Genomic DNA, 20,641 nt, shown 5'->3' on the forward strand with positions numbered 1-20,641 from the left:
TTGATAACAAACTAATTTTTTTTTTTTTTTGGTGGCGCCTAAAGCAAGTGGAAGTTCCCAGGCTGAGGTTGACCCCGAGCCACTGCAGTAACTACACTGGATCCTTAACCTGCTGAGCTACTGGGGAACTCTGAAACTAATTTTAAAGAGAGCATTTCTAGTTTCTTTTTTCTTAATTTTATGTATACATGGGGATTTCATTACACAGTTAATGACTGTATTTGGTTCATTGTTTTAGTGTTCTCCTTGTTTGAAAAGTCTTTGAACTGGAAGGGAATTATGATTGTAATAAAAGGTTTGCTTGTCAGTTGTCATTTTCTTCCTTGAGAATTATGGAGAATTAGAATACTTCTCAGTGAGTACATCTTTGTTTCTTTTGGCTTTTTTTTTTTTTTTTTTTTTTTTAATTGAAGTAAGGAGTTCCCTTTGTGGCACAGTGGAAACAAATCCAGCTAGTATCCATGAGGATGCGGGTTCAATCCCTAGTCTCACTCAGTTGGGCTAAGGGTCCGGTGTTGCTGTGAGCTGTGGTGTAGGTCATAGATGCAGCTTGGATCCTATGTTGTGGTGGCTGTGGCACAGGCTGGCAGCTATAGCTCTGATTCGACCCCTAGCCTGGGAATTACCTATGCTGCAGTGCGGCCCTAAAAAACAACAACAAAAAAAATTGAAATAAAATTGACATGTAATAGTACTTTCAGGTGTGTAGAGTAATGACTTGATATTTATATATATTGTGAATTGATCACCGTAATAAGGTTAGTTAACAATCATCACCACACAGTTACAGATTTTTTTCTTGGGATGTATTTTGAAATTTTAATGCAGCAAATAACTTTATCCATAGAGAAAAGTTTTCTTCAACTATTTTCATCATAAACTACATTATTGGATTTACAGTAGGTTTCAATAGTCCAGATGTACTAGAGCACTATGCTAAAATACATAATAAATGCTAACACAGTACTTCAGTGTGGTTGCTTATTGTGTGCTGCATGGGTCTAGACCTATCTGATTCTTTCATAATGTGTAAAATTGAATGAGTGAGTCATTGATTTTCATGGAAATGATTGAAAATAACATTGTTTTGGAACACTGAAAACTGGTATGGTCATTAACTATTAATGTTAATGGGTAGGTCAAGATAGATGTTGATATTTACATGGAAGTTGAAGGATTTAGAATGTTTGTAAATCCACATTCAGATTTTTTTTTATTTTTGGCTGTGCCTATGGCATGTAAAAGTTCTCAGGCAGGGATTGGACCTGCGCTGCAGTTGCAGTCTGCATCACAACTGCATAAAACCCTGGACCCTTAACCCACTGTGTCACAAGGGAACTTCCCAGTGTTCAGTTTTTTTTTTTTTTTTTTTTTTCCTTTGTCTTTTTAGGGCTGCACCCACGGCATATGGAGGTTCCCAGGTTAGGGGTTGAATCAGAGCTGTAGCCACTGGCCTATACCACAGCCACAGTAATACAGGATCCAAGCTGCATCTGCAGCCTACACCACAGCTCACAGCAATGCTGGATCCTTAACGCACTGAGCAAGGCCAGGGATTGAACCTGTGTCCTCTTTGATGCTAGTCAGATTTGTTTCCCCTGAGCCATGATAGGAACTCCAAATTTTTAATCTACTTTATTAAAAGTGTCTACTACTAGTATTGTCACTGCTAGTGAACTTATTTTGTAAATTGGTCTTTTTCATCATAGCAGAAGATTAATAATTGTGATTTTTCTAACATTTACAAAAATTTGTTCCTATTCAAATGAATTTTGTTTTACTTGCAGACTTTTTAGGCTGTCCTGTAATGTAAACTCAGTAACATGTACGAAATTAAGCATATTTCTAATCTAAAAATATTTTTCTCCTTTGTTCTTCTTTTGCCCTTTTTCTTTTCAATGCATTAAATTTAGTGGTTAGTGCCCTTTGTGAAGCAGGTGCTGCTCAACAGAGTGATCCTATATTTAGAAGTATTAATACATAGACATTTTGGTATATATTCATTTTATTTAAAGCAACATAATATTAGTAGAATAAGTTTTTCTTTTAAATGTGAAAGTTAATAACTGTCATTGATACTATGTTTAGTTTTAAGAAGTTTAATATAGATCTCATTAATATATATTTTTCTGCTTACTAGGCAAGAAGTTATGAAATGGAATGGATGGGGATATAATGATTCCAAGTTCTTCTTCAATAAGAAAGGACAAGTTGAGTTTACTGGGAAAAGGTAACTGGTTTATTCTTTACTTCTTTTCTTTATATGAAAAAATTTAAACATAAATAACAAATATAACATGTTAAACAATAGACGTACATTGAAATAGAGAGGAGAGTGTAATTTCTTCCCTTTTGGTTGAAAAGTTGTCAACATTTTACCATAACTGCTTTTCTTTTCCTGTGGTATATCAAATTCTGACATTGTCATGTCAGTTGTAAGTATGTAAATGTAAGTTTGTATCTCTTAAAAAAAGTAAAGACCTAATATAATGAAGAATACAATACTTTTATCATACTTCCCCAAATAACAGAAATTTTATAATATCTGATTATCTAGTTCACATTTCACATTTCTCAAATTGTCTCAAAAATGTCATTTTATAGGTAGTTTTTTGAATCAGGATCCTATAATATCTACAGTTAGCCCACCATACAATCCTCATGCCATTGGCTTGTTCGAGTAACTCCCTGTTTAAGACTGAGAACTTAATTTGCATTGGGCTATTAGGAAGGTGAACATTATGGAAGGGCTGTGTGAATATAAATACTATTTTTTTTTTTTGTCTTTTCTAGGGCCGTACCCACAGCATATGGAGGTTCCAAGGCTAGGGGTCTGATCAGAGCTATAGCTGCTGGCCTACACCAGAGCCATAGGAACACGGGATCCAAGTTAAGTCTGCCACCCACACCACAGCTCACAGCAACACTGGATCCCCTAACTGAGCGAGGCCAGGGATCGAACCTGAAACCTCATGGTTCCTAGTCAGATTCATTAATCATTGAGCCATGACAGGAACTCCTAAATACTATTTTAAAAATTTGTTTTCTGAGACATATTAGGGAGAAATGATGAAGAAAGACCAGTTATTTGTGTGATAACGTTAACATTCAGGAATGTTTTTGATAATGTGCTGATTAGATTCTATAGAAGATTTGTATTGTTACTATTCCAGGTGCAGACAGAATTATTATTACTATTTTTTTATTATTATTTTTTCATAGTTATTTCTGCAATACAATTTTTTTTCTACTGTACAGCATGGTGACCCAGTTACACATACATGTACACATTCTATTTTCTCATGTTATCATGCTCCATCATAAGTGACTGGACATAGTTCCCAGTGCTACACAGCAGGATCTCATTGCTAATCCATTCCAGAGGCAATAGTTTGTATCTATTAACCCCAAGCTCCCCACACTCTCCTCCCTCCCCCTTCCTCTTGGCAACCACAAGTCTATTCTGCAAGTCCATGATTTTCTTTTCTGTGGAAAGGTTCATTTGTGCCTTATATTAGATTCCAGATGTAAGTGATATCATATGGTATTTGTCTTTCTCTTTCTGACTTACTTCATTCAGTGTACGAGTCTCTAGTTCCATCCATGTTGCTGCAAATGGCATTATTTCATTCTTTTTATGGCTGAGTAATATTCCATTGTGTATATATACCACATCTTCCTAATCCAGTCCTCTGTCTATGGACATTTGGGTTGTTTCTATGTCTTGGCTATTGTGAATAGAGCTGCAATGAACTTGCGGGTGCATGTGTCTTTTTTAAGGAAAGTTTTGTCTGGATATATGCCCAAGAGTGCGATTGCTGGGTCATAAGGTAGTTCTATGTATAGATTTCTGAGGTATCTCCATACTGATCTCCATAGTGGTTGTACCAGCTTACATTCCCCCCAACAGTGAAGGAGGGAACCCTTTTCTCCACACCCTCTCCAGCATTTGTTGTTTGTGGACTTACTAATGATGGCCATTCTGACTAGTGTGAGGTGGCATCTCATGGTAGTTTTGATTTGCATTTCTCTAATAATCAGTGATGTTGATCATTTTTTCATGTGCTTGTTGGCCACCTATACATCTTCTGTGGAAAAATGTCTATTCATGTCTTTTGCCTATTTTTCAATTGGATTGTTGGCTTTTTTGCTGTTGAGTTGTATAAGTTGCTTGTTTATTCTAGAGATTAAGCCCTTGTCAGTTGCATCATTCGAACTATTTTCTCCCATTTTGTAACTTGTCTTTTTGTTTTCTTTTTGGTTTCCTCTGCTGTGCAAAAGCTTGTCAGTTTGATTAGGTCCCACTGGTTTATTTTTGCTTTCATTTCTGTTGCTTTGGGAGACTGACCTGGGAAAACATTCATAAGGTTGATGTCAGAGAATGTTTTGCCTATGTTCTCTTCTAGGCGTTTGATGGTATCTTGTCTTATATTTAAGTTTTTAAGCCATTTTGAATTTATTTTTGTGCATGGTGTGAGGGTGTGTTCTAGTTTCTTAGCTTTGCATGCAGCTGTCCAGGTTTCTCAGCAATGCTTGCTGAAAAGACTGTCTTTTTCCCACTTTATGTTCTTGCCTCCTTTGTTAAAGATTAATTGACCATAGGTGTCTGGGTTTATTTCTGGGTTCTCTGTTCTGTTCCATTGGTCTATATGTCTGTTTAGGTACCAGTACCACACTGTCTTGATTGTGGCTTTGTAATATTGCCTGAAGTCTGGGAGAGTTATGCCTCCTGCTTGGTTTTTGTTCTTCAGAATTGCTTTGGCAGTTGTGGATCCAGATGCAGACAGAATTATAAAATGAGTTTTTACTTTAAGAATACTGACCCTGTAGAAGCTGGTATTTTGGGTTTGTCTATTGAATATTTATATAACTTGAAAGGACAACAAGTATAAATACACAATATTTGAATGATGACTCTAAAAAGAAACTAAAAATTGAGACTAGGTAAAAAATTGGATTGGCTATTTCATAAATATGTTCCAGTATTGCACTTTGACTTAATATCTATTAGGCACTAATATACTTATTTTTATTTTTTTTATTTTTTGAGATTTTACTTTTTTTTTTTTTTACAGAATAAAATACATGTATTTAAACACAATTACATTCACACAGATTATTATATCATGGATCTTAAGAAAGAGATTGACTCCCTCTGGAGAAGTGGAATGGAAAATATGCTGAGACAAATAGGAAATTTATTCTATACTTTATCCCATTTTGTATGGCTTTCATCTTTACTATTTAGTATTATCTATTACATTTCAATTTTTCTTTAAATATTAGCGTTATATTAAAATTGTGTGTATTATGCAACTAAAATTTATAAAGAAGAAAGCCTTATTACCATTAAATATTTTATATAGCATAATAAAAAGAATAACTTAACTGGTAAGAATAACAAAAATAATACACCCTCTGAAAATAAGTAAAATATAAAGTGCATAAATTGATTAAAAAACAGTGTAACTATATAAATATGTCTTCACAATTTGTTACATCTTATTGATTCTTCAATATAGGCATTACACCATTCTAGGTGATGTGATAAACAAGACATTATAGAACTTACATTGTACCATGGAGAGAAATGGTTAATAATACAATTGTAGAACTGTATTATTTAATTGTACAGTGGCATTATTTAATCATAATTATCATAAATTCTTTGATGGAGAGGAAATCAGAATCAGATGAAAGAAGACTTCAGCATTCCAAGAATGATGTCAAATGACCCCCTTCATGGTGGATTATGCACTTATTTACTATGAGATATATTTCTTCTCCAGAGATTCCTTGTTTGTGTATCAATTGTAGATTTTTGGTTTGCAGTTATTCTGAGGTTTTGCTGTTAAGAGTCTATATGTATATGAGATTGTTTTAAGTTGTTGTTCTCTTAATTGCAAGTGCATCTCCAGTGTCTTGCATTTGTACCCACCTCTTCTCTTGATTTCTGATTTTGGTGGTATAATCGTGCATGAATGATTTCGTATCTTTACTGTATATATACCTTTACTGGTGAGCCTTGTCATTTGTGGAATTTTTGTTCCCTGTTGCGGCCTTTTCTTTTCTGCCTAGAGAAGTTCCTTTAGATTTGTTGTGAGGCTGGTTTAGTGTTGCTGAATTCTCTCAGCTTTTGCTTATCTTTGAAGGTTTTGATTTCTCCTTCAAATCTGAATGAGAGCCTTGCTGGGTAGAGTAATCTTGGTTGGAGGTTTTTTCCTTTCATCACCTTAAGTATATCATGCCATTCCCTTCTGGCCTGCAGAGTTTCTGCTGAAAATCTGCTGATAACCTTATTGGGGTTCCCTTGTATGTTACTTGTTTTTTTCCTAGCTGCTTTCAGGGTTTTCTCTTTGTCTTTAATTTTGGTCAGTTTGATTTATATGTGTCTCAGTGTATTCCTCCTTGGGTTTATTTTACATGGTACTCGTTGTGCTTCCTGGATTTGAGTGAGTGGTTCCTTTCCTATGTTAGGGAAGTTTTCGGCTATTATCTCTTGGAATATTTTTTCTGTCCCCTTCTCTCTCTCTTCTCCTTCTGGCACCCCTATAATACAGATGTTGGTGCATTTAACGTTGTCCCAGAGATCTCTGGGACTCTCTTCGTTTTCCATCTTTTTTCTCTTTTCTGTTCTGCATTCGTAATTTCCACTAATCTGTCCTCCACCTCACTTATTCATTCTTCTGCCTCCTGTATTCTGCTGTTAGCTGCTTCTAGTGAATATTTTATTTCAATTATTGTATTTTGCATCTCTTCTTGTTTAAGTTTTCTATCTTGTATCTCTTTGCTCAGTGTTTCCTGTAAGTTATCCATCTTTGCCTCCAGTTTATTTCCAATTCTTGCATCATCTTTATCATCAACAATCTAAAGTCTTTTTCCTGGAGGCTGAGAATCTCCTCATCACTTAGCTGATTTTCTGGGGTTTTTCCTTTCTCCCTCATCTGAATTATAGTTCTCTGTCTTTTCATTTTTATAGGTTTTTGGTGTGGTGACCTTTTTACAGATACTAGAGTTGTAGCCTCTCTTCCTTCTGGTGTCTGCCCCCTTGTGGCTGAAGTCAGTATGGGGGCTTGCAGTAGGCTTCCTGATGGGAGGGGCTGATGCCTGCCCACTGGTAGGTGGAGCTGATTCTAATCCCTCTGGTGGGTGAGGCTTAGTCTCTGGATGGGATTAGAGGCAGCTGTGTGCCTGAGGGGTCTTTAGGTAGCCTGTTTCCTGAGGGTGGGGCTGTGATCCCACCTGGATTGTTGTTTGCCCTGGGGCTTCTCAGGGCTGACTGACAGGTGAGGCCAGATTTTCCCAAAATGGCCACCTCCAGAGAAAGGCATGGTTGCTGAATATTCCCAAGGTCTTTGCTTCCAATGTCCCTCCCTCACAACAAGCCACATTCACCCCTGTTTTCCCAGGATGTCCTCCCAGAACTGCAGTCAGGTTTGACCCAGATTCCTATGGAGACCTCACTCTGCCCTGGGACCCAGTGCACGTGAAAGTCCATGTGCGCCTTTTAAGAATGGGGTCTCTGTTTCCCAAGTCCTGTGGAGCTCCTGCACACAAGCCCCACTGGCCTTCCATGCCAGATGCTCCAGGGGCTCTTTCTCCCAGTGCCAGATCCCCGCACGTGAGGGTTTGATGTGGGGCTCAGAACTCTTACTCCTGTAGGTGAGTCTCTGTGAACCAGTTAGTTTTTAGTCTGTGGAGCTTCCTACCCAGGAGGTATGGGGTTGTTTATATCGTGAAATTGCCCCTCCTACCTCTTGATGTTGCCTCCTCTTTTTCTTCTGGAGTAGGGTATCTTTTTTAAGGTTTCCAGTCCATTTGGGTGGAGATTGCTCAGCCTTTAGTTGTGAATTTTGTTGTTTTTAGGAGAGAAGTTGAGCTCCAGTCCTTGTATTCCTCCATCTTAATTCTCCACTAATATACTTATTTTTAATACTTACGTTGTATGTCATGTGTTTTTTTTTGTTTTGTTTTGTTTTTTTCAGTTGGTGCACCTGCGGTGTATGGATGTTCCTGGGCCAGGGATGGAATCCGAGCCACAGTTGGGGCCTGTACTGCAGCTGTGGCAATGCAGGATTCTTTAACCTATTGCTCCAGGCCAAGGATGGGACCCATGACCCTGTAGTTGGAGTCTTTTTTTTTTTTTTTTTTCATATAGAAGTTCCCAGGCTAAGGGTCGAATTGGAGCTTTAGCTGCCTACCTACACCACAGCCACAGCAACACGATTTGAGCCACATCTTTGATCTACTTGGCAATGCAGGATCCTTAATCCACTGAGCAAGGCCAGGGATTGAACCTGCATCCTCATGGATACCAGCTGGGTTTGTTACCACTGAGCTGCAAATAACTAAATATTAGTAAATTCTCATTTTGGTGCTTCCAGAAGCAGGAACTCCACATTCTTTTTCTTTGCAACCAACTTCCTCTCTCCTCACATACTTGGCTTCATTTCTCTCTCTTTGGACCTTAGAAATGTAGCGTCTTTGTTTTTTGAGAAGGGGCAAAACCAAATAACTAAATAATAATAAATTCTCATTTTGGTGCTTCCAGAAGCAGGAACTCCAAATTCTTTTTCTTCACAACATATTCATTCTGGTTTTTTTTTTTAATTTAATTTACCTTTTTTTTTTATGACCACACCTGCGGCATATGGAAGTTTCCAGGCCAGGAGTCACTATGTCATATTCTCAACCCACTGAGCCCTACAGGAACTCCTTATTCCATTTTTTAAAACTTAGTTAGTACTTTGTACCTGAAAGAAAACCTCAGTCATAGTAATTAGTAACTAATTTTAATGAAGGTGTGAATATGTACATTTTACATTTGCTTTTTGTGGGGGAGGGGCGCCCCGTGGCATATGGAGTTCTCAGGCCAGAATCAGATCCAAGCTGCAATTGCAACCTATGCCACAGCTGGGGCAACAGCACCAGATCCTTAACCCACTGTGCTAGGCTGGGGATCAAACCTGCATCTTAGCGTTTCCAAGATATGGCTGATCCCGTTGTGCCACAGCAGGAACTCCTACATTTGCTTTTTAATAGGAAAAATAAATCTTATCTGCAGTCTCATTCCTATCCTTTAGCATGGCTGGACAGCATACTGGTGGAGGCTTGTTGAGAAATTGTGTAATTCAAATAGAAGGAATTTCTAGTTAAAATTAAATTTACCAGTGCTCTGATGTTGACTGCTTTATGGTTTTTTTTTTTTTTTTTTTTTTCTTTTTTTTTGTTGTTGTTGTTGTTGCTATTTCTTGGGCCGCTCCCGTGGCATATGGAGGTTCCCAGGCTAGGGGTTGAATCGGAGCTGTAGCCACTGGCCTACGCCAGAGCCACAGCAACGCGGGATCCGAGCCACGTCTGCAACCTACACCACAGCTCACGGCAACGCCGGATCGTTAACCCACTGAGCAAGGGCAGGGACCGAACCCGCAACCTCATGGTTCCTAGTCGGATTCATTAACCACTGTGCCATGACGGGAACTCCTGCTTTATGTTTTAAATAGAATAATGTCTAATACAGTAGAAACTTATCTGTATAGAGATTAGCTTTACAAAATCTTCTGAGGGGGAGAGAGTGACAAAACCAACTTCCTCTCTCCTCACATATTTGGGCTTCATTTCTGTCTCTTTGGACCTTAAAAGTATAGCATCTTTGTTTTTTGAAAAGGGGCAAAACCAAATAACTAAATAATAATAAATTCTCATTTTGGTGCTTCCAGAAGCACCATTACCTTGCCACAAATAGGATAATAAACTGCATTGAATTGGATCATAGCTTTCTCTATATCTAGTCTAGTTTCTTAGGGTTAATGATTGAACTAGTAGATTTCTCTGATTTTTTTAAAATCAGGAAACATTTACAAATATTCTTTAAGATAATAATAGCTATTACTAATTGGGTTCCTACTGAGTTATCTTAAAATAACCCTAAATGGATGGAAATAATTAGGAGACTGAAGCTGAAGGAGGTTAAATAGCTTTCTTAAGGTCACCTGTGCAGTGGGAAGTTGAAGTTAAAAACAGTATTCTTCAACTGTTTGTATTATCCCTGCTAACAAGGTACCATACTAATCCATTGTATTGATCTTATTCTGTCTCCCATCTCTGGAAGCACTTTACAAAAGCCTTCTACAATCTGTATGACAGAATAGTAGTTAGTCATATTGTTAAAAAGTTATCCTATGAAAAAAGTTCCTCTTATTCCATGGAAGTGCAAAGGGTAGAAGCATTAGTTTGTGATATTCCTAGAAGAGAAAATGGAATTTGTGCCTAGAAAGGATGAGTATAAGAAAATACTGATTTGGCTGAACAGTATCAATTCACTGTTTTGTATTAATAATATTAGATTGTTTAAGGACAGCTTTTGAAATTCTTGAGAAAGAATTTATTGTGGCATTTTAGTGTACTGAACAAAACAGACCCTTTGCCCTCTATAACCACATAGAAAACATGGATAAAATACCACAAAAAAGAAATATTCCAGAGCTGGAAAGAAAGAAAGGGAAATCCTTAGGTGTCAGAAACTAAGAGTGACTCTCAGTGAAAATTTATGGGGGTTCTCCTCTTTCTAAACCAAAGAACATTGAAAAGGTAGGAAATTTTTATAAGTAAGCGTGGTTGATTGTATGTATTTTGGGGAGGGTCACTCTGACATTTCAAACCCCACCATTAAGCTAGAAGCAATTATGTATGTCATGGAAAAATCGTAAGTTTTTCCCTGAACACAATATATTTTTTGAATAGATTAGTAATTTGTCAGTTTATAAAATCTCTAGGTTTATAATCTTGCCATTCTTATGCCTTCTAAATATAGATGAATTGAGACCTCCTAGGTTTAAGCAGCAGCAGATGGTACTTTAGAGCTCGTGCTCTGGTTTTCTATAAACTAAAATTTTGAAAAATGCCATTATTCTTTGACTTTAAAGGTGTTATACATTACTTGGCATTTTCAAAGCACAAGTTAGTGATTAAATGGGGCAAATATGTTTGGGTTGTTGTACTTTGTACTTTCAGTGGCATGTTTAAAAGTTTTATCTTATAAAAGGCTATTACATTGGTTAATAATTGTGGAACACACTCTAAGGATAGATGGTTGCAAACACTGATAACTTTGCTGCCTTTGTGCACTGTCCTAGTGAGAGTCACTTTCTCTTTAGTCACTTTAAATCCTTATGTGCACTTCCTTCTTGGATATTTATGTCCACATAAAGTAGTTGTACAGTTAAAATATAAGGGCCCAGGAGTAAAACCTAGTATTTCCAAATTAGCCTTTTTGTAGGACATTACTAATGCATAGTAGCATATGTGTTAGGCTAAACCAGCTTCCCAGTGTTTACTTTTACCCATAGCTAAAATGAAGAAAATTTTATATGCTGAATAACTATCTTAAGTTGTTTAACTATGTCTTATACTTTCGTTCAATTTAATTTCTTTAAATTTATGAAAAAGATATTACAACACTTTTAAACATCCCATTTCAGTTTGATTTTTTAATATGAAAAAGGAACTTGATTAAAATGTGTTTGTTCTTTTTTTCTTTCCACTGTCATTTTTGTTTTGCCAACCTTTATGTAAAGATTTATTTAAGAATTTTATTTAATTTTTTTTCTTTTTCAGATTTTCCCATATAAATTATCACAGAATATTGGGTAGAGTTCCCTGTGTACACTTTCTTGTTTCTTCATGTCTAGTAATTTTGAAGTGTAACTCTGATATCGTTAATGATATGTTGTAGAAACTCTGTGTTCTTTTATCTTCTTTTTTTTTTTTTTAGGGCCGCACTCATGGCATATGGAGATTTCCAGCATAGGGGTCGAATCAAAGCTGTAGCAGCTGGCCTACACTACACCACAGCCACAGCAATGTGGGATCCGAGCCGCGTCTGCAACCTACATACGCCACAGCTCCTGGCAACACTGGATCCTTAACCACTGAGCAAGGCCAGGGATTGAACCTGCGTCCTCATGGATGCTAGTCAGATTCATTTCCCCTGAGTCACGATGAGAACTCTTTTATGTTCTTCTGAAGAACAGCTGAATTATCTGTTCCTTTCTTTTAAGCTTAGCTGGGCTGCTTTGTGTGTGCTCCATACATGTGTAATTCAGGGTCACCCAGACATTTGGACAGAATTTATACATAGGTCCCTCTATGACTGACTCCTAGATTTGCATGATTTTTCTGTACTCTTTCCAGATGTTGTGTTCACTGCAAACATCAAAAAGGCTGTAGGTTTTCTGTATTCATTCTTTTTTTGGGCTGGGGCTTTCCCTCAGGCTAAAACCTGTTTAAAAATTAAACAAAATTAGAAACTCATGTAGGGTTGTTTCCTTCTTCCAAGTTTATCATACCCCTTTACCCCTATTTTTGCCAGTTTTGGGGCTATCTATAGTGCCTTAAATAGCTGCATTTTGTTTGTTTTGTTTTTGTCCAGAGCTCATATTTGAGAAGGTTGGCTTGGTAGGAACTACTTGACCATTACTAGAAACAGAATCTAAGATTTGAATTTAAATGAAGATACTTTACTCTAATGTTTATCTTCTTTATATCTTAGGTATCCTCTTAGTGGCATGATTTTGCCAACTTTTAGAGAGTGGATCGAAAATATCCTTGGAGTAAGTCTGGAGCATAAAACTACCTCTAAAGTAAGCAAATAAGAACGGTTACTAGTATGCTTAACTGAGTGTGTATGTGTTTTGTGTGTATGTTTGTGTATGTTTATTCTCAAATTAATTAGACTTAATCTTTGTAATTTGTTTTAGTTGCTTTAATACATTTGTCATTTTTTTTTTGTTAAGAAGTTTACTAGTTATATTGGCCTGTTAGGCTTTCTGGGGTGATTTTTTTTTTTTTTTTAAATCACAGATGTAGAGCCTAATTTCAGAATTTATCTGAAATTTACCTGGCAAACTTCTTCTTTTTTTTTTTTTTTTTTTTTTTTTTTTTTGCTTTTTAGTGCCACACCCTTGGCATATGGAGGTTCCCAGGCTAGGGGTCTAACTGAAGCTACAGCTGCTGGCCTACACCACAGCCACAGCAAGGCCAGATCCGAGCTGTACCTGCGACCTACACCACAGCTCATGGCAATGCTGGATCCTTAACCCACTGAGCGAGGCCAGGGATTGAACCTGCAACCTCATGGTTCCTAGTCAGACTAGTTAACTACTGAGCCACGACTGGAACTCCTTGGCAAATTTCTAATGCTCTTTGAGCCTCAGTTATCCTAATTGGAGAAATAGAAGCATTAACTGTTTTATATACATACATATATATATATACACATACATATATACATACATATATATACATACATGTAAGAACAAAAATATGTATATATTTTAGATATATAAAATAACATGTCACAGGTAGCAACGAAATTCAAATGAATTCTGTGATAGCGCTTTGTTATAAAAATGTTAAGTTGCTACTCTTTAGGTTATGTAATGGACTATCAGTAATCTAAGATTAATATAGAATAATTAAAAATGTAATGTTACATTTAATATAAAAATACTTAGAATACTTGAAGAGTGAATAAAGTAAAAATTTGATTAAGATATGAGTGATAGAGGGTTTTAGTTTGCTTGCATAGTATCACTTTTCTGAAAGGGGTTAGAAAACTTTAAACTGTGTACATATTAAACTAGTGAAATAGTTAGCATTTCCTTATATAACTATGATTTTTATTATTATTTGCTATGGCATGGTATTTTGCATGTTCCTCTGATTATAACTTCCATAAGTGCAAGGGCTGTGTCTCACACCATTCTCCATTATATCCAATGCATTATTAAGTACTGTAGGTAGTTGGTAAGTCCTTGTTTGGTTTATTTATAAATCCACAGTTACATTTTATTCTGGCATTAAATTAGGCTAAACAACTAATTCCCATGTCTCCCAAACCAGATTCTTTAAACTTTTCTTTAAATACTTCTTATAGTTCCATAGTACTTTCTGTTTTGACTGTTTGTGCTTGCTTTTTTTTTTTTTTTTTTTTTTTTTTTTTTTGGTCTTTTTGCCATTTCTTGGGCCACTCCCATGGCATATGGAGGTTCCCAGGCTAGGGGTGGAATCGGAGCTGTAGCCAACAGCCTACACCACAGCCACAGCAACGTGGGATCGAGCTGCATCTGTGACCTACACCACAGCTCATGGGACCCCGGATTCTTAACCCACTGAGCAAGGCCAGGGATCGAACCCGCAACCTCATGGTTCCTAGTCAGATTTGTTAACCACTGCGCCACAACCGGAACTCCTGTGCTTACTTTTTTTGACATTGATGCAATCTACATACTATATTCAGAAGTTTCACAAGCATTTCTTTTTTTCTGTTTTGAGCCCTTTCAATTTTCAATAATTTACTGGTTTGTTAAGTTAATCTGTATGTTTTGTTAGGGTTCATTTGATCATTTCATTCTGCTATAGGGTTAATTCTATGAGAAAATTTTTTTTCCTGCTGTATCACCAGAGCCCTATAGCACACACTCAAGAGGTATTTATTAGAGTTCCCTTGTGGTGCAGTGGTTTAAGGATCCAGTGTTGTCACCGCTGTGGCTCTGGATGCTGCTGTGGCACAGGTTTAGTCCCTGGCCCAGGAACTTCTTTGTGCCACAGATGCGGACAAAAAAGAGGAGTATTTATTTATGATTGAATATTAAATACAGAATATTAATGAGATACTTAAAGACTATGGAAATATATATTTTTTACAATTACTTGTATTTTCTTTTTTCCAAATACTGTATCATAGCCTTTTTTCCCCCATAGGATGTATTCGATTTAGTTAGCCATTTATAGACCTCTTCTTATATGCTGAACATGGTGATGTGCTTTTCACAAAGATTATCACATTTAACTGTCTTTGCTTACGGTAGTTATGTAAATTTGATGGTGATAATCTCATTTAACAGATGAAGAAGCCAAGGCTCACAGAAGTTGGATAACTTGCCCAACATTACAAAGCCTTAGAGTTGAAGGTTTACTTTTCAAGATACCTGTTAGTTAAAATTAAGTATCAAATTTATAATTTTGTTGTGACTTTTAAAGCAGAAAATGGGTTTATTACTTATTGGGAGGCTTTTTAATGATTACTTTAAAATGATGAAAGGAAATGATAAATTTTATCTACAGGTTACAGTGTAATAACATAAAACTTAAATGTCTTTCCTTCAGTGTCCCTAGTCTAAAATTGAAGATTTGAGACTTTGCTGTCTTTGTTGTTCTTTAGAAATAATGAAAAGATGGGTCATAGAAGCAAAGGAGAAAACATACACCTTTTATAACCTATGTTATGAGATGTGATTAGCCAGACCGTTTATAATTTGTTACTGTTACAAAGTTGATTTCCAGGAGTTTCCATCGTGGTGCAGTGGTTAACGAATCCGACTAGGAACCATGAGGTTGCGGGTTCGGTCCCTGCCCTTGCTCAGTGGGTTAACGATCTGGCGTTGCTGTGAGCTGTGGTGTAGGTTGCAGACGCGGCTCGGATCCCACGTTGCTGTGGCTCTGGCACAGACCGGTGGCTGCAGCTCCGATTCCACCCCTAGCCTGGGAACCTCCATATGCCATGGGAGCGGCCCAAAGAAATAGCAAAAAGACAAAAAAACCAAAAAAAAAACCAAAAAAAAAACAAAGTTGATTTCCATATGCTTCTAACTTAGTTTGGATGTAAAACAATTTACCTTTTATAGACCTAAGTATTCAAAATTTATTTTCTAGAAATAAGTCAAAGAAATGAATTTTATTTTCTAGGCATCCTTAAATCCTAGTGATACACCTCCTTCTATTGTAAATGAAGATTTTCTTCATGACCTTAAGGAAACTAATATTTCATATTCACGAGAAGCAGATGATCGAGTATTTAGAGCTCATGGTAAGCAATTTTATTAAGTGCTATTGACTTTTAATTTTAAAATTTCCTATAATTTAAGATGTTTTTGCATTTTCTTTTTTAAACCACAAAACAGGTCATTGTCTTCATGAGATATTTTTGCTCAGGGAAGGGACATTTCAGCGAATTCCTGATATAGTTTTATGGCCAAGTAAGTTCTTTTTTTGTTCTTTGTATAATTAACTTAGTATTGTTAAATCTTAAGTAAATTCAGTATTGCAAATATGTATTTTTTAACATATGAACTGTCAAAAATATAGATAGCTATATTTTTAGAAGTTACTATAGTCATATAATTCTTGATCTGATTATCCTGAATGATTGGTTTTAGTGATTAATTTTGTTGGTGGTGAAGTAAATCTTCATTTAAAATGTAAATATCAGGAGTTCCCATTGTGGCACAGCTGAATCTGACTAGGAACCATGAGGTTGCGGTTTCCGTTTCGATCCCTGGCCTTTCTCAGTGGGTTAAGGACCTGGCTTTGCTGTGAACTGTGGTCTGCGTCACAGACGAGGCGTGGATCCTGTGTTGCTATGGCATAGGCCAGCAGCTGTAGCTCCGGTTGGACCCCTAGCCTGGGAACCTCTGTATGCCACAGGTGTGGCCCTAAAAGAGCCAAAAAAAAAAATGTAAATATCATATTGGGAGGTCAGTAGAAAATGTATTTTTGGTTAATTTGGAAGCTTAATTTGGAAACAATGAATTATCAATCAGCAATATATTCACATGTATAGAAACTTAACATAATTGTTTACTACAAACTAGTAATAGTAATTTGTTGATAGCAATTTGTGGACTAAAAACATGGTATTCAAATGATGAAACAAGATTAATATATATACTGTCTTTGATATAATTAAATTTTGAGAAATTAATTTCACTTAGGGATTTGGCTTGAGATAGAGGATGGATGAGTTTTCTGTTATTTCACTCCTGCTGATGATTAGGCACTATATTTATATGTATGGTTTTTATATCCTTCTCTTATAGCAGAAAATTTAAAGCAGAATAGGTATATATTGTTTCTACTGTTCATAATTACCTTCTTTAAAAGTTCTGTTGATCTTCTGATACTTTTTCTTCTTCAGACTCCATGAGAGGAATGTATATAATATTTCATTTTTCAAAAAATAGCCTCATTCATGGACTCTCATTTTCTTAGATGTAATTCTTTTCCTTTGCAGGGAGTATCTTGGGGAAAAATCCAACTTTAATTTTAGGATAGGGAAGTTCCCTTTGTGTCTCAGTGGGTTAACCACCAGACATAGTGTCTTTGAGGATGCGGGTCTGATCCCTGGCCTTGCTCTTTGGGTTAAGGATCTGGTGTTGCCACAAGCTGGAGCTAGGTTCACAGGTGTAAATCGGATCAGGTGTTACTGTGGCTGCCTTGTAGGCCTGCAGCTGCATCTCTGATTCCATCCCTAGCTGGGAACTTCCATATGCTGCAGGTGCGGCTATAAGAAAAAAAAATCATAATTTGAGGATAGGAGGAAGGGTGACATACATAGGAAGAAAATCCAGGAGCATTTGTAGCTGAGAAGAAATAACTTTCCTAGTACTTGTGATGTATATTCTTCTGTGTAATAGGAATAATTATGAAACAAGTCTCTTGTCTGTGTTAGTTTATATGGAAACTTAGCCATTCCTGAAAAAATGAAAAAGATATCCTCAGTAAAAGAATACTTTTGTTTTGCCTGTCTGTTGTGTGTGTGTGTGTGTGTGTGTGTGCGCGCGCGCTTGTGCGCATGTGAGAGAGAGTTCCGCACATTTTATTTGAGAATCAGGGCTGGTCCTGCTAGCAGGCTCTAGTGATGCTCAGAGTTGGTGAGGCTGCTTGCTGTGTCCTTTCCAGTGGCAGAAACCCACAGGCTGAGTTAGGATGTACCTTTCCCATGCCCAGCTCTCTACAGCAGTACAGGAAAAGAGCCCGGCTGCATGAGACTAGAGGCAGAGCAGGGCTCTGAACATGGTCCCTGACTCAACAGAGGACAGCAAAGATCAGCTGGGGAGAAGAGATGAGAATGTTCCACATCCCAGCCCCCACAAACCAAAGCCATATCTGTCCTCCTTGTGTGTGTGCATGAGACAGGTCCTCACTCTCCATCCTGGCTGGATTTGATAAGCCCATATTCCACTGCTTTTCCGGGGGAAGCTGCGGCAGCCCTTGCGATGGGGCTCTCCTTGCCCTTAGCCAGCACTGACAGGTTCTCTAGCACTTCGCTCTCCATCGGGGTGCTGGCTTTTTTGCCTGTCTGTTTTTTAGTAGCTTTAGGCTACTTCTTTACAAAGATTTGAGGAAGGTTCATTCCATTTTTTACTTAACTAAATGAAGGAAAAATTTATCAATTTTCATTTCCCATAAGAAACCTTGTAGACTGTCCTTTGATATATCCTGAGTAGATGTTCATTCTAGGTATTTTCTTTGTGTGTCTGAATATTAAAATACTGAGAAAGTACCATAATAGAAATATGTATCTTAAAACAAGACAGATTTCTATTTAAGAAGTCCAAAAATTATTTTTAAACCCAGTTTTAGGAAACCTAAAGAATTAGTTATTGGAGTTTCTTGGTTGCCTAGTGGTTAAGGATTTGACATTGTCACTGCTGTAACTCAGGTTCGATTGGCCTAGGAACTTCTGTGTGCTGTGGGCATGGCCAAAAAAACAAAAAGTTATTGCCGGAGTTCCCGTCGTGGCGCAGCGGTTAACGAATCCGACTAGGAACCATGAGGTTGCGGGTTCAGTCCCTGCCCTTGCTCAGTGGGTTAACGATCCGGATCCGGCGTTGCCGTGAGCTGTGGTGTAGGTCGCAGACGCGGCTCGGATCCCGCGTTGCTGTGGCTCTGGCGTAGGCCAGTGGCTACAGCTCCGATTTCCACCCCTAGCCTGGAAACCTCCATATGCCGTGGGAGCAGCCCAAGAAATAGCAACAACAACAACAAAAGACAAAAAAAAAAAAAAAAAAAAAAAAAAAGTTATTGCCCAAAAGTTTATTTGCTCTGTCACATCCTTCCTGTTTGCTTAGTTCCCTTACAATCTCAGCCTTTTATTTTATTTTTTTTTCTTTATCTCAGTTTCCAATTCAGGCCCTTATCAGTGCATATTTGGATTTTTGCAATAGCCTTAAACATTCTCATGTCTCAGATTTTTTGCCTTCCATGCCTCCTATACACTCTTTGTTAAAAAAATTTTTTTGGCTGCAGCATGCAGTGGCTTGATGTGGGATCTTAGTTCTCGGACCAGGAATTAAACCCAGGCTGCAGAGATGAAAGTGCCAAGTCCTAACCACTAGACCATCAGGGAACTACCCCCTGCCCCACTCCTGTATGCTCTTAAGAGGTTATTAATTTTTCTAAAATCTTCCCTTTGCCATCTTGTTCCCTACATGAGGAATCTACATGAAGTGTATTAGTGCCTGAATAGTTTGTAATTTTATTGTCGAGTTTTCTAGTATAAGAGATTTCTTGGAAATAGTTTGTTTCCCAGTAGGTTGTCAGTTTAGTGAGTCCTTTATGTAAGTTTAATGTAAATTTCCTATTGGTAAGAAAGTTTAGTTTTTCTTTGCATGAGAGCAAGTTTTGAGATAATATGGTGTTCCATTGAGTGGAGGTGACTTTCTCATCTTGCAGTTTGAATATCTACACCCCATATGTACATACATACCTAGGAAATCTATTGTTGTGGCTGTCTTTAAGTCTGTCTGAAATCTGAATCTGAATTCTACATGTTGCCTTTAATAGGATGTCTAAGGCTTGCCTAAGAGTAAGAAGTTGTAATATATGTAACTTCCCTGATTTGGAGTTATCCTTAAACCAGGGTTTGTCATCATTGTGACCCTTACACATTGTGGCTACTTCTGCTTTTCACTTAGTTGAGACAGGTAGTTAGTTACTTACACATTGTAGGTTTGTGGTAAGTATACTTATAAAAATAAAATCTCCTTTAAGCAATATTTTACTTATTAAATTTAGTATTTATGCATTTTTTAAGTAGTCTTTTAAATATCAAAGCAAGCATTGAAGATGAGCAGTAATAAAACAAAAATCTCTATTCTCAGGTGCTGTACAATTAAGTTGGGGTGGGGAGGAGACAGAACCATACACACATAAATATTTAATGTGTTGTGTGGTGATAAATGTTATAAAGAAAAATAGGGCACAGTAAAAAGATAGAGAATAAATATAGTGGTCTGTGGGATGAGGAAGTGCTGTGTCAGATAACATGGTCAAGGAAAGCTTTTGATTCAGTGACAATCATAGAAGTAGTTTTGCCTTGTTAAAGGTTTTTAACAGACATCTATGGGTGTTTTATTAATTGTTAGTGAACTGGTTTTCCATTAAAAATTTTTACCACAAGTAGTAAGCTTTTTTGCTTAATCTGAAAGCTTGAAAATGGACTTTTATTAAATTTGGAAGGATGCAAATGAAATGTATTCCTAACTTTAAGAAAATGTGAGAAATGATAACTACAACTTTTATAGAACAGTATTTTTACTTTCATAAATGGATGTTAATTTGTATATTTTCTTTTGCATCATTATGTCCTTTTCAGGTCCCAAGCAAGTTCTACTCAATTTTTGCATGGTTTTCTTGCTTTGAATCCCTTTTTCCTCCGTGCTATTCCATAATCTATCAGGATATTAATCTTTTTAAAATACTCTCTTTGCCATGTTGTTCCTGTACTTAATTCCTTATTCATAGTCAAATTGAGTCTTAACAGCTCTTGCTTGGTATTTAAAATATTCTGCTTCCAGGT

At 37.0% G+C, this 20,641-nt stretch overlaps 1 protein-coding gene across 3 annotated transcripts in view; it reads left to right on the forward strand.

The window, feature by feature from the left end:
* AGPS (alkylglycerone phosphate synthase) overlaps positions 1–20,641 on the forward strand; it is a 139,843-nt gene that overhangs the window by 31,913 nt on the left and 87,289 nt on the right. For all 3 annotated transcript variants that reach the window (XM_021075128.1, XM_003359569.5, XM_021075129.1), the window contains exons 2-5: positions 2,141–2,230; positions 12,551–12,641; positions 15,748–15,868; positions 15,963–16,037. In XM_021075128.1, coding sequence (XP_020930787.1) covers positions 2,141–2,230; positions 12,551–12,641; positions 15,748–15,868; positions 15,963–16,037 — 377 coding nt within the window. The remainder of the gene's footprint in view (positions 1–2,140; positions 2,231–12,550; positions 12,642–15,747; positions 15,869–15,962; positions 16,038–20,641) is intronic.

The sequence above is a fragment of the Sus scrofa genome, chromosome 15, assembly GCF_000003025.6.
Source record: "Sus scrofa isolate TJ Tabasco breed Duroc chromosome 15, Sscrofa11.1, whole genome shotgun sequence".
NCBI classification, from domain to species: domain Eukaryota; kingdom Metazoa; phylum Chordata; class Mammalia; order Artiodactyla; family Suidae; genus Sus; species Sus scrofa.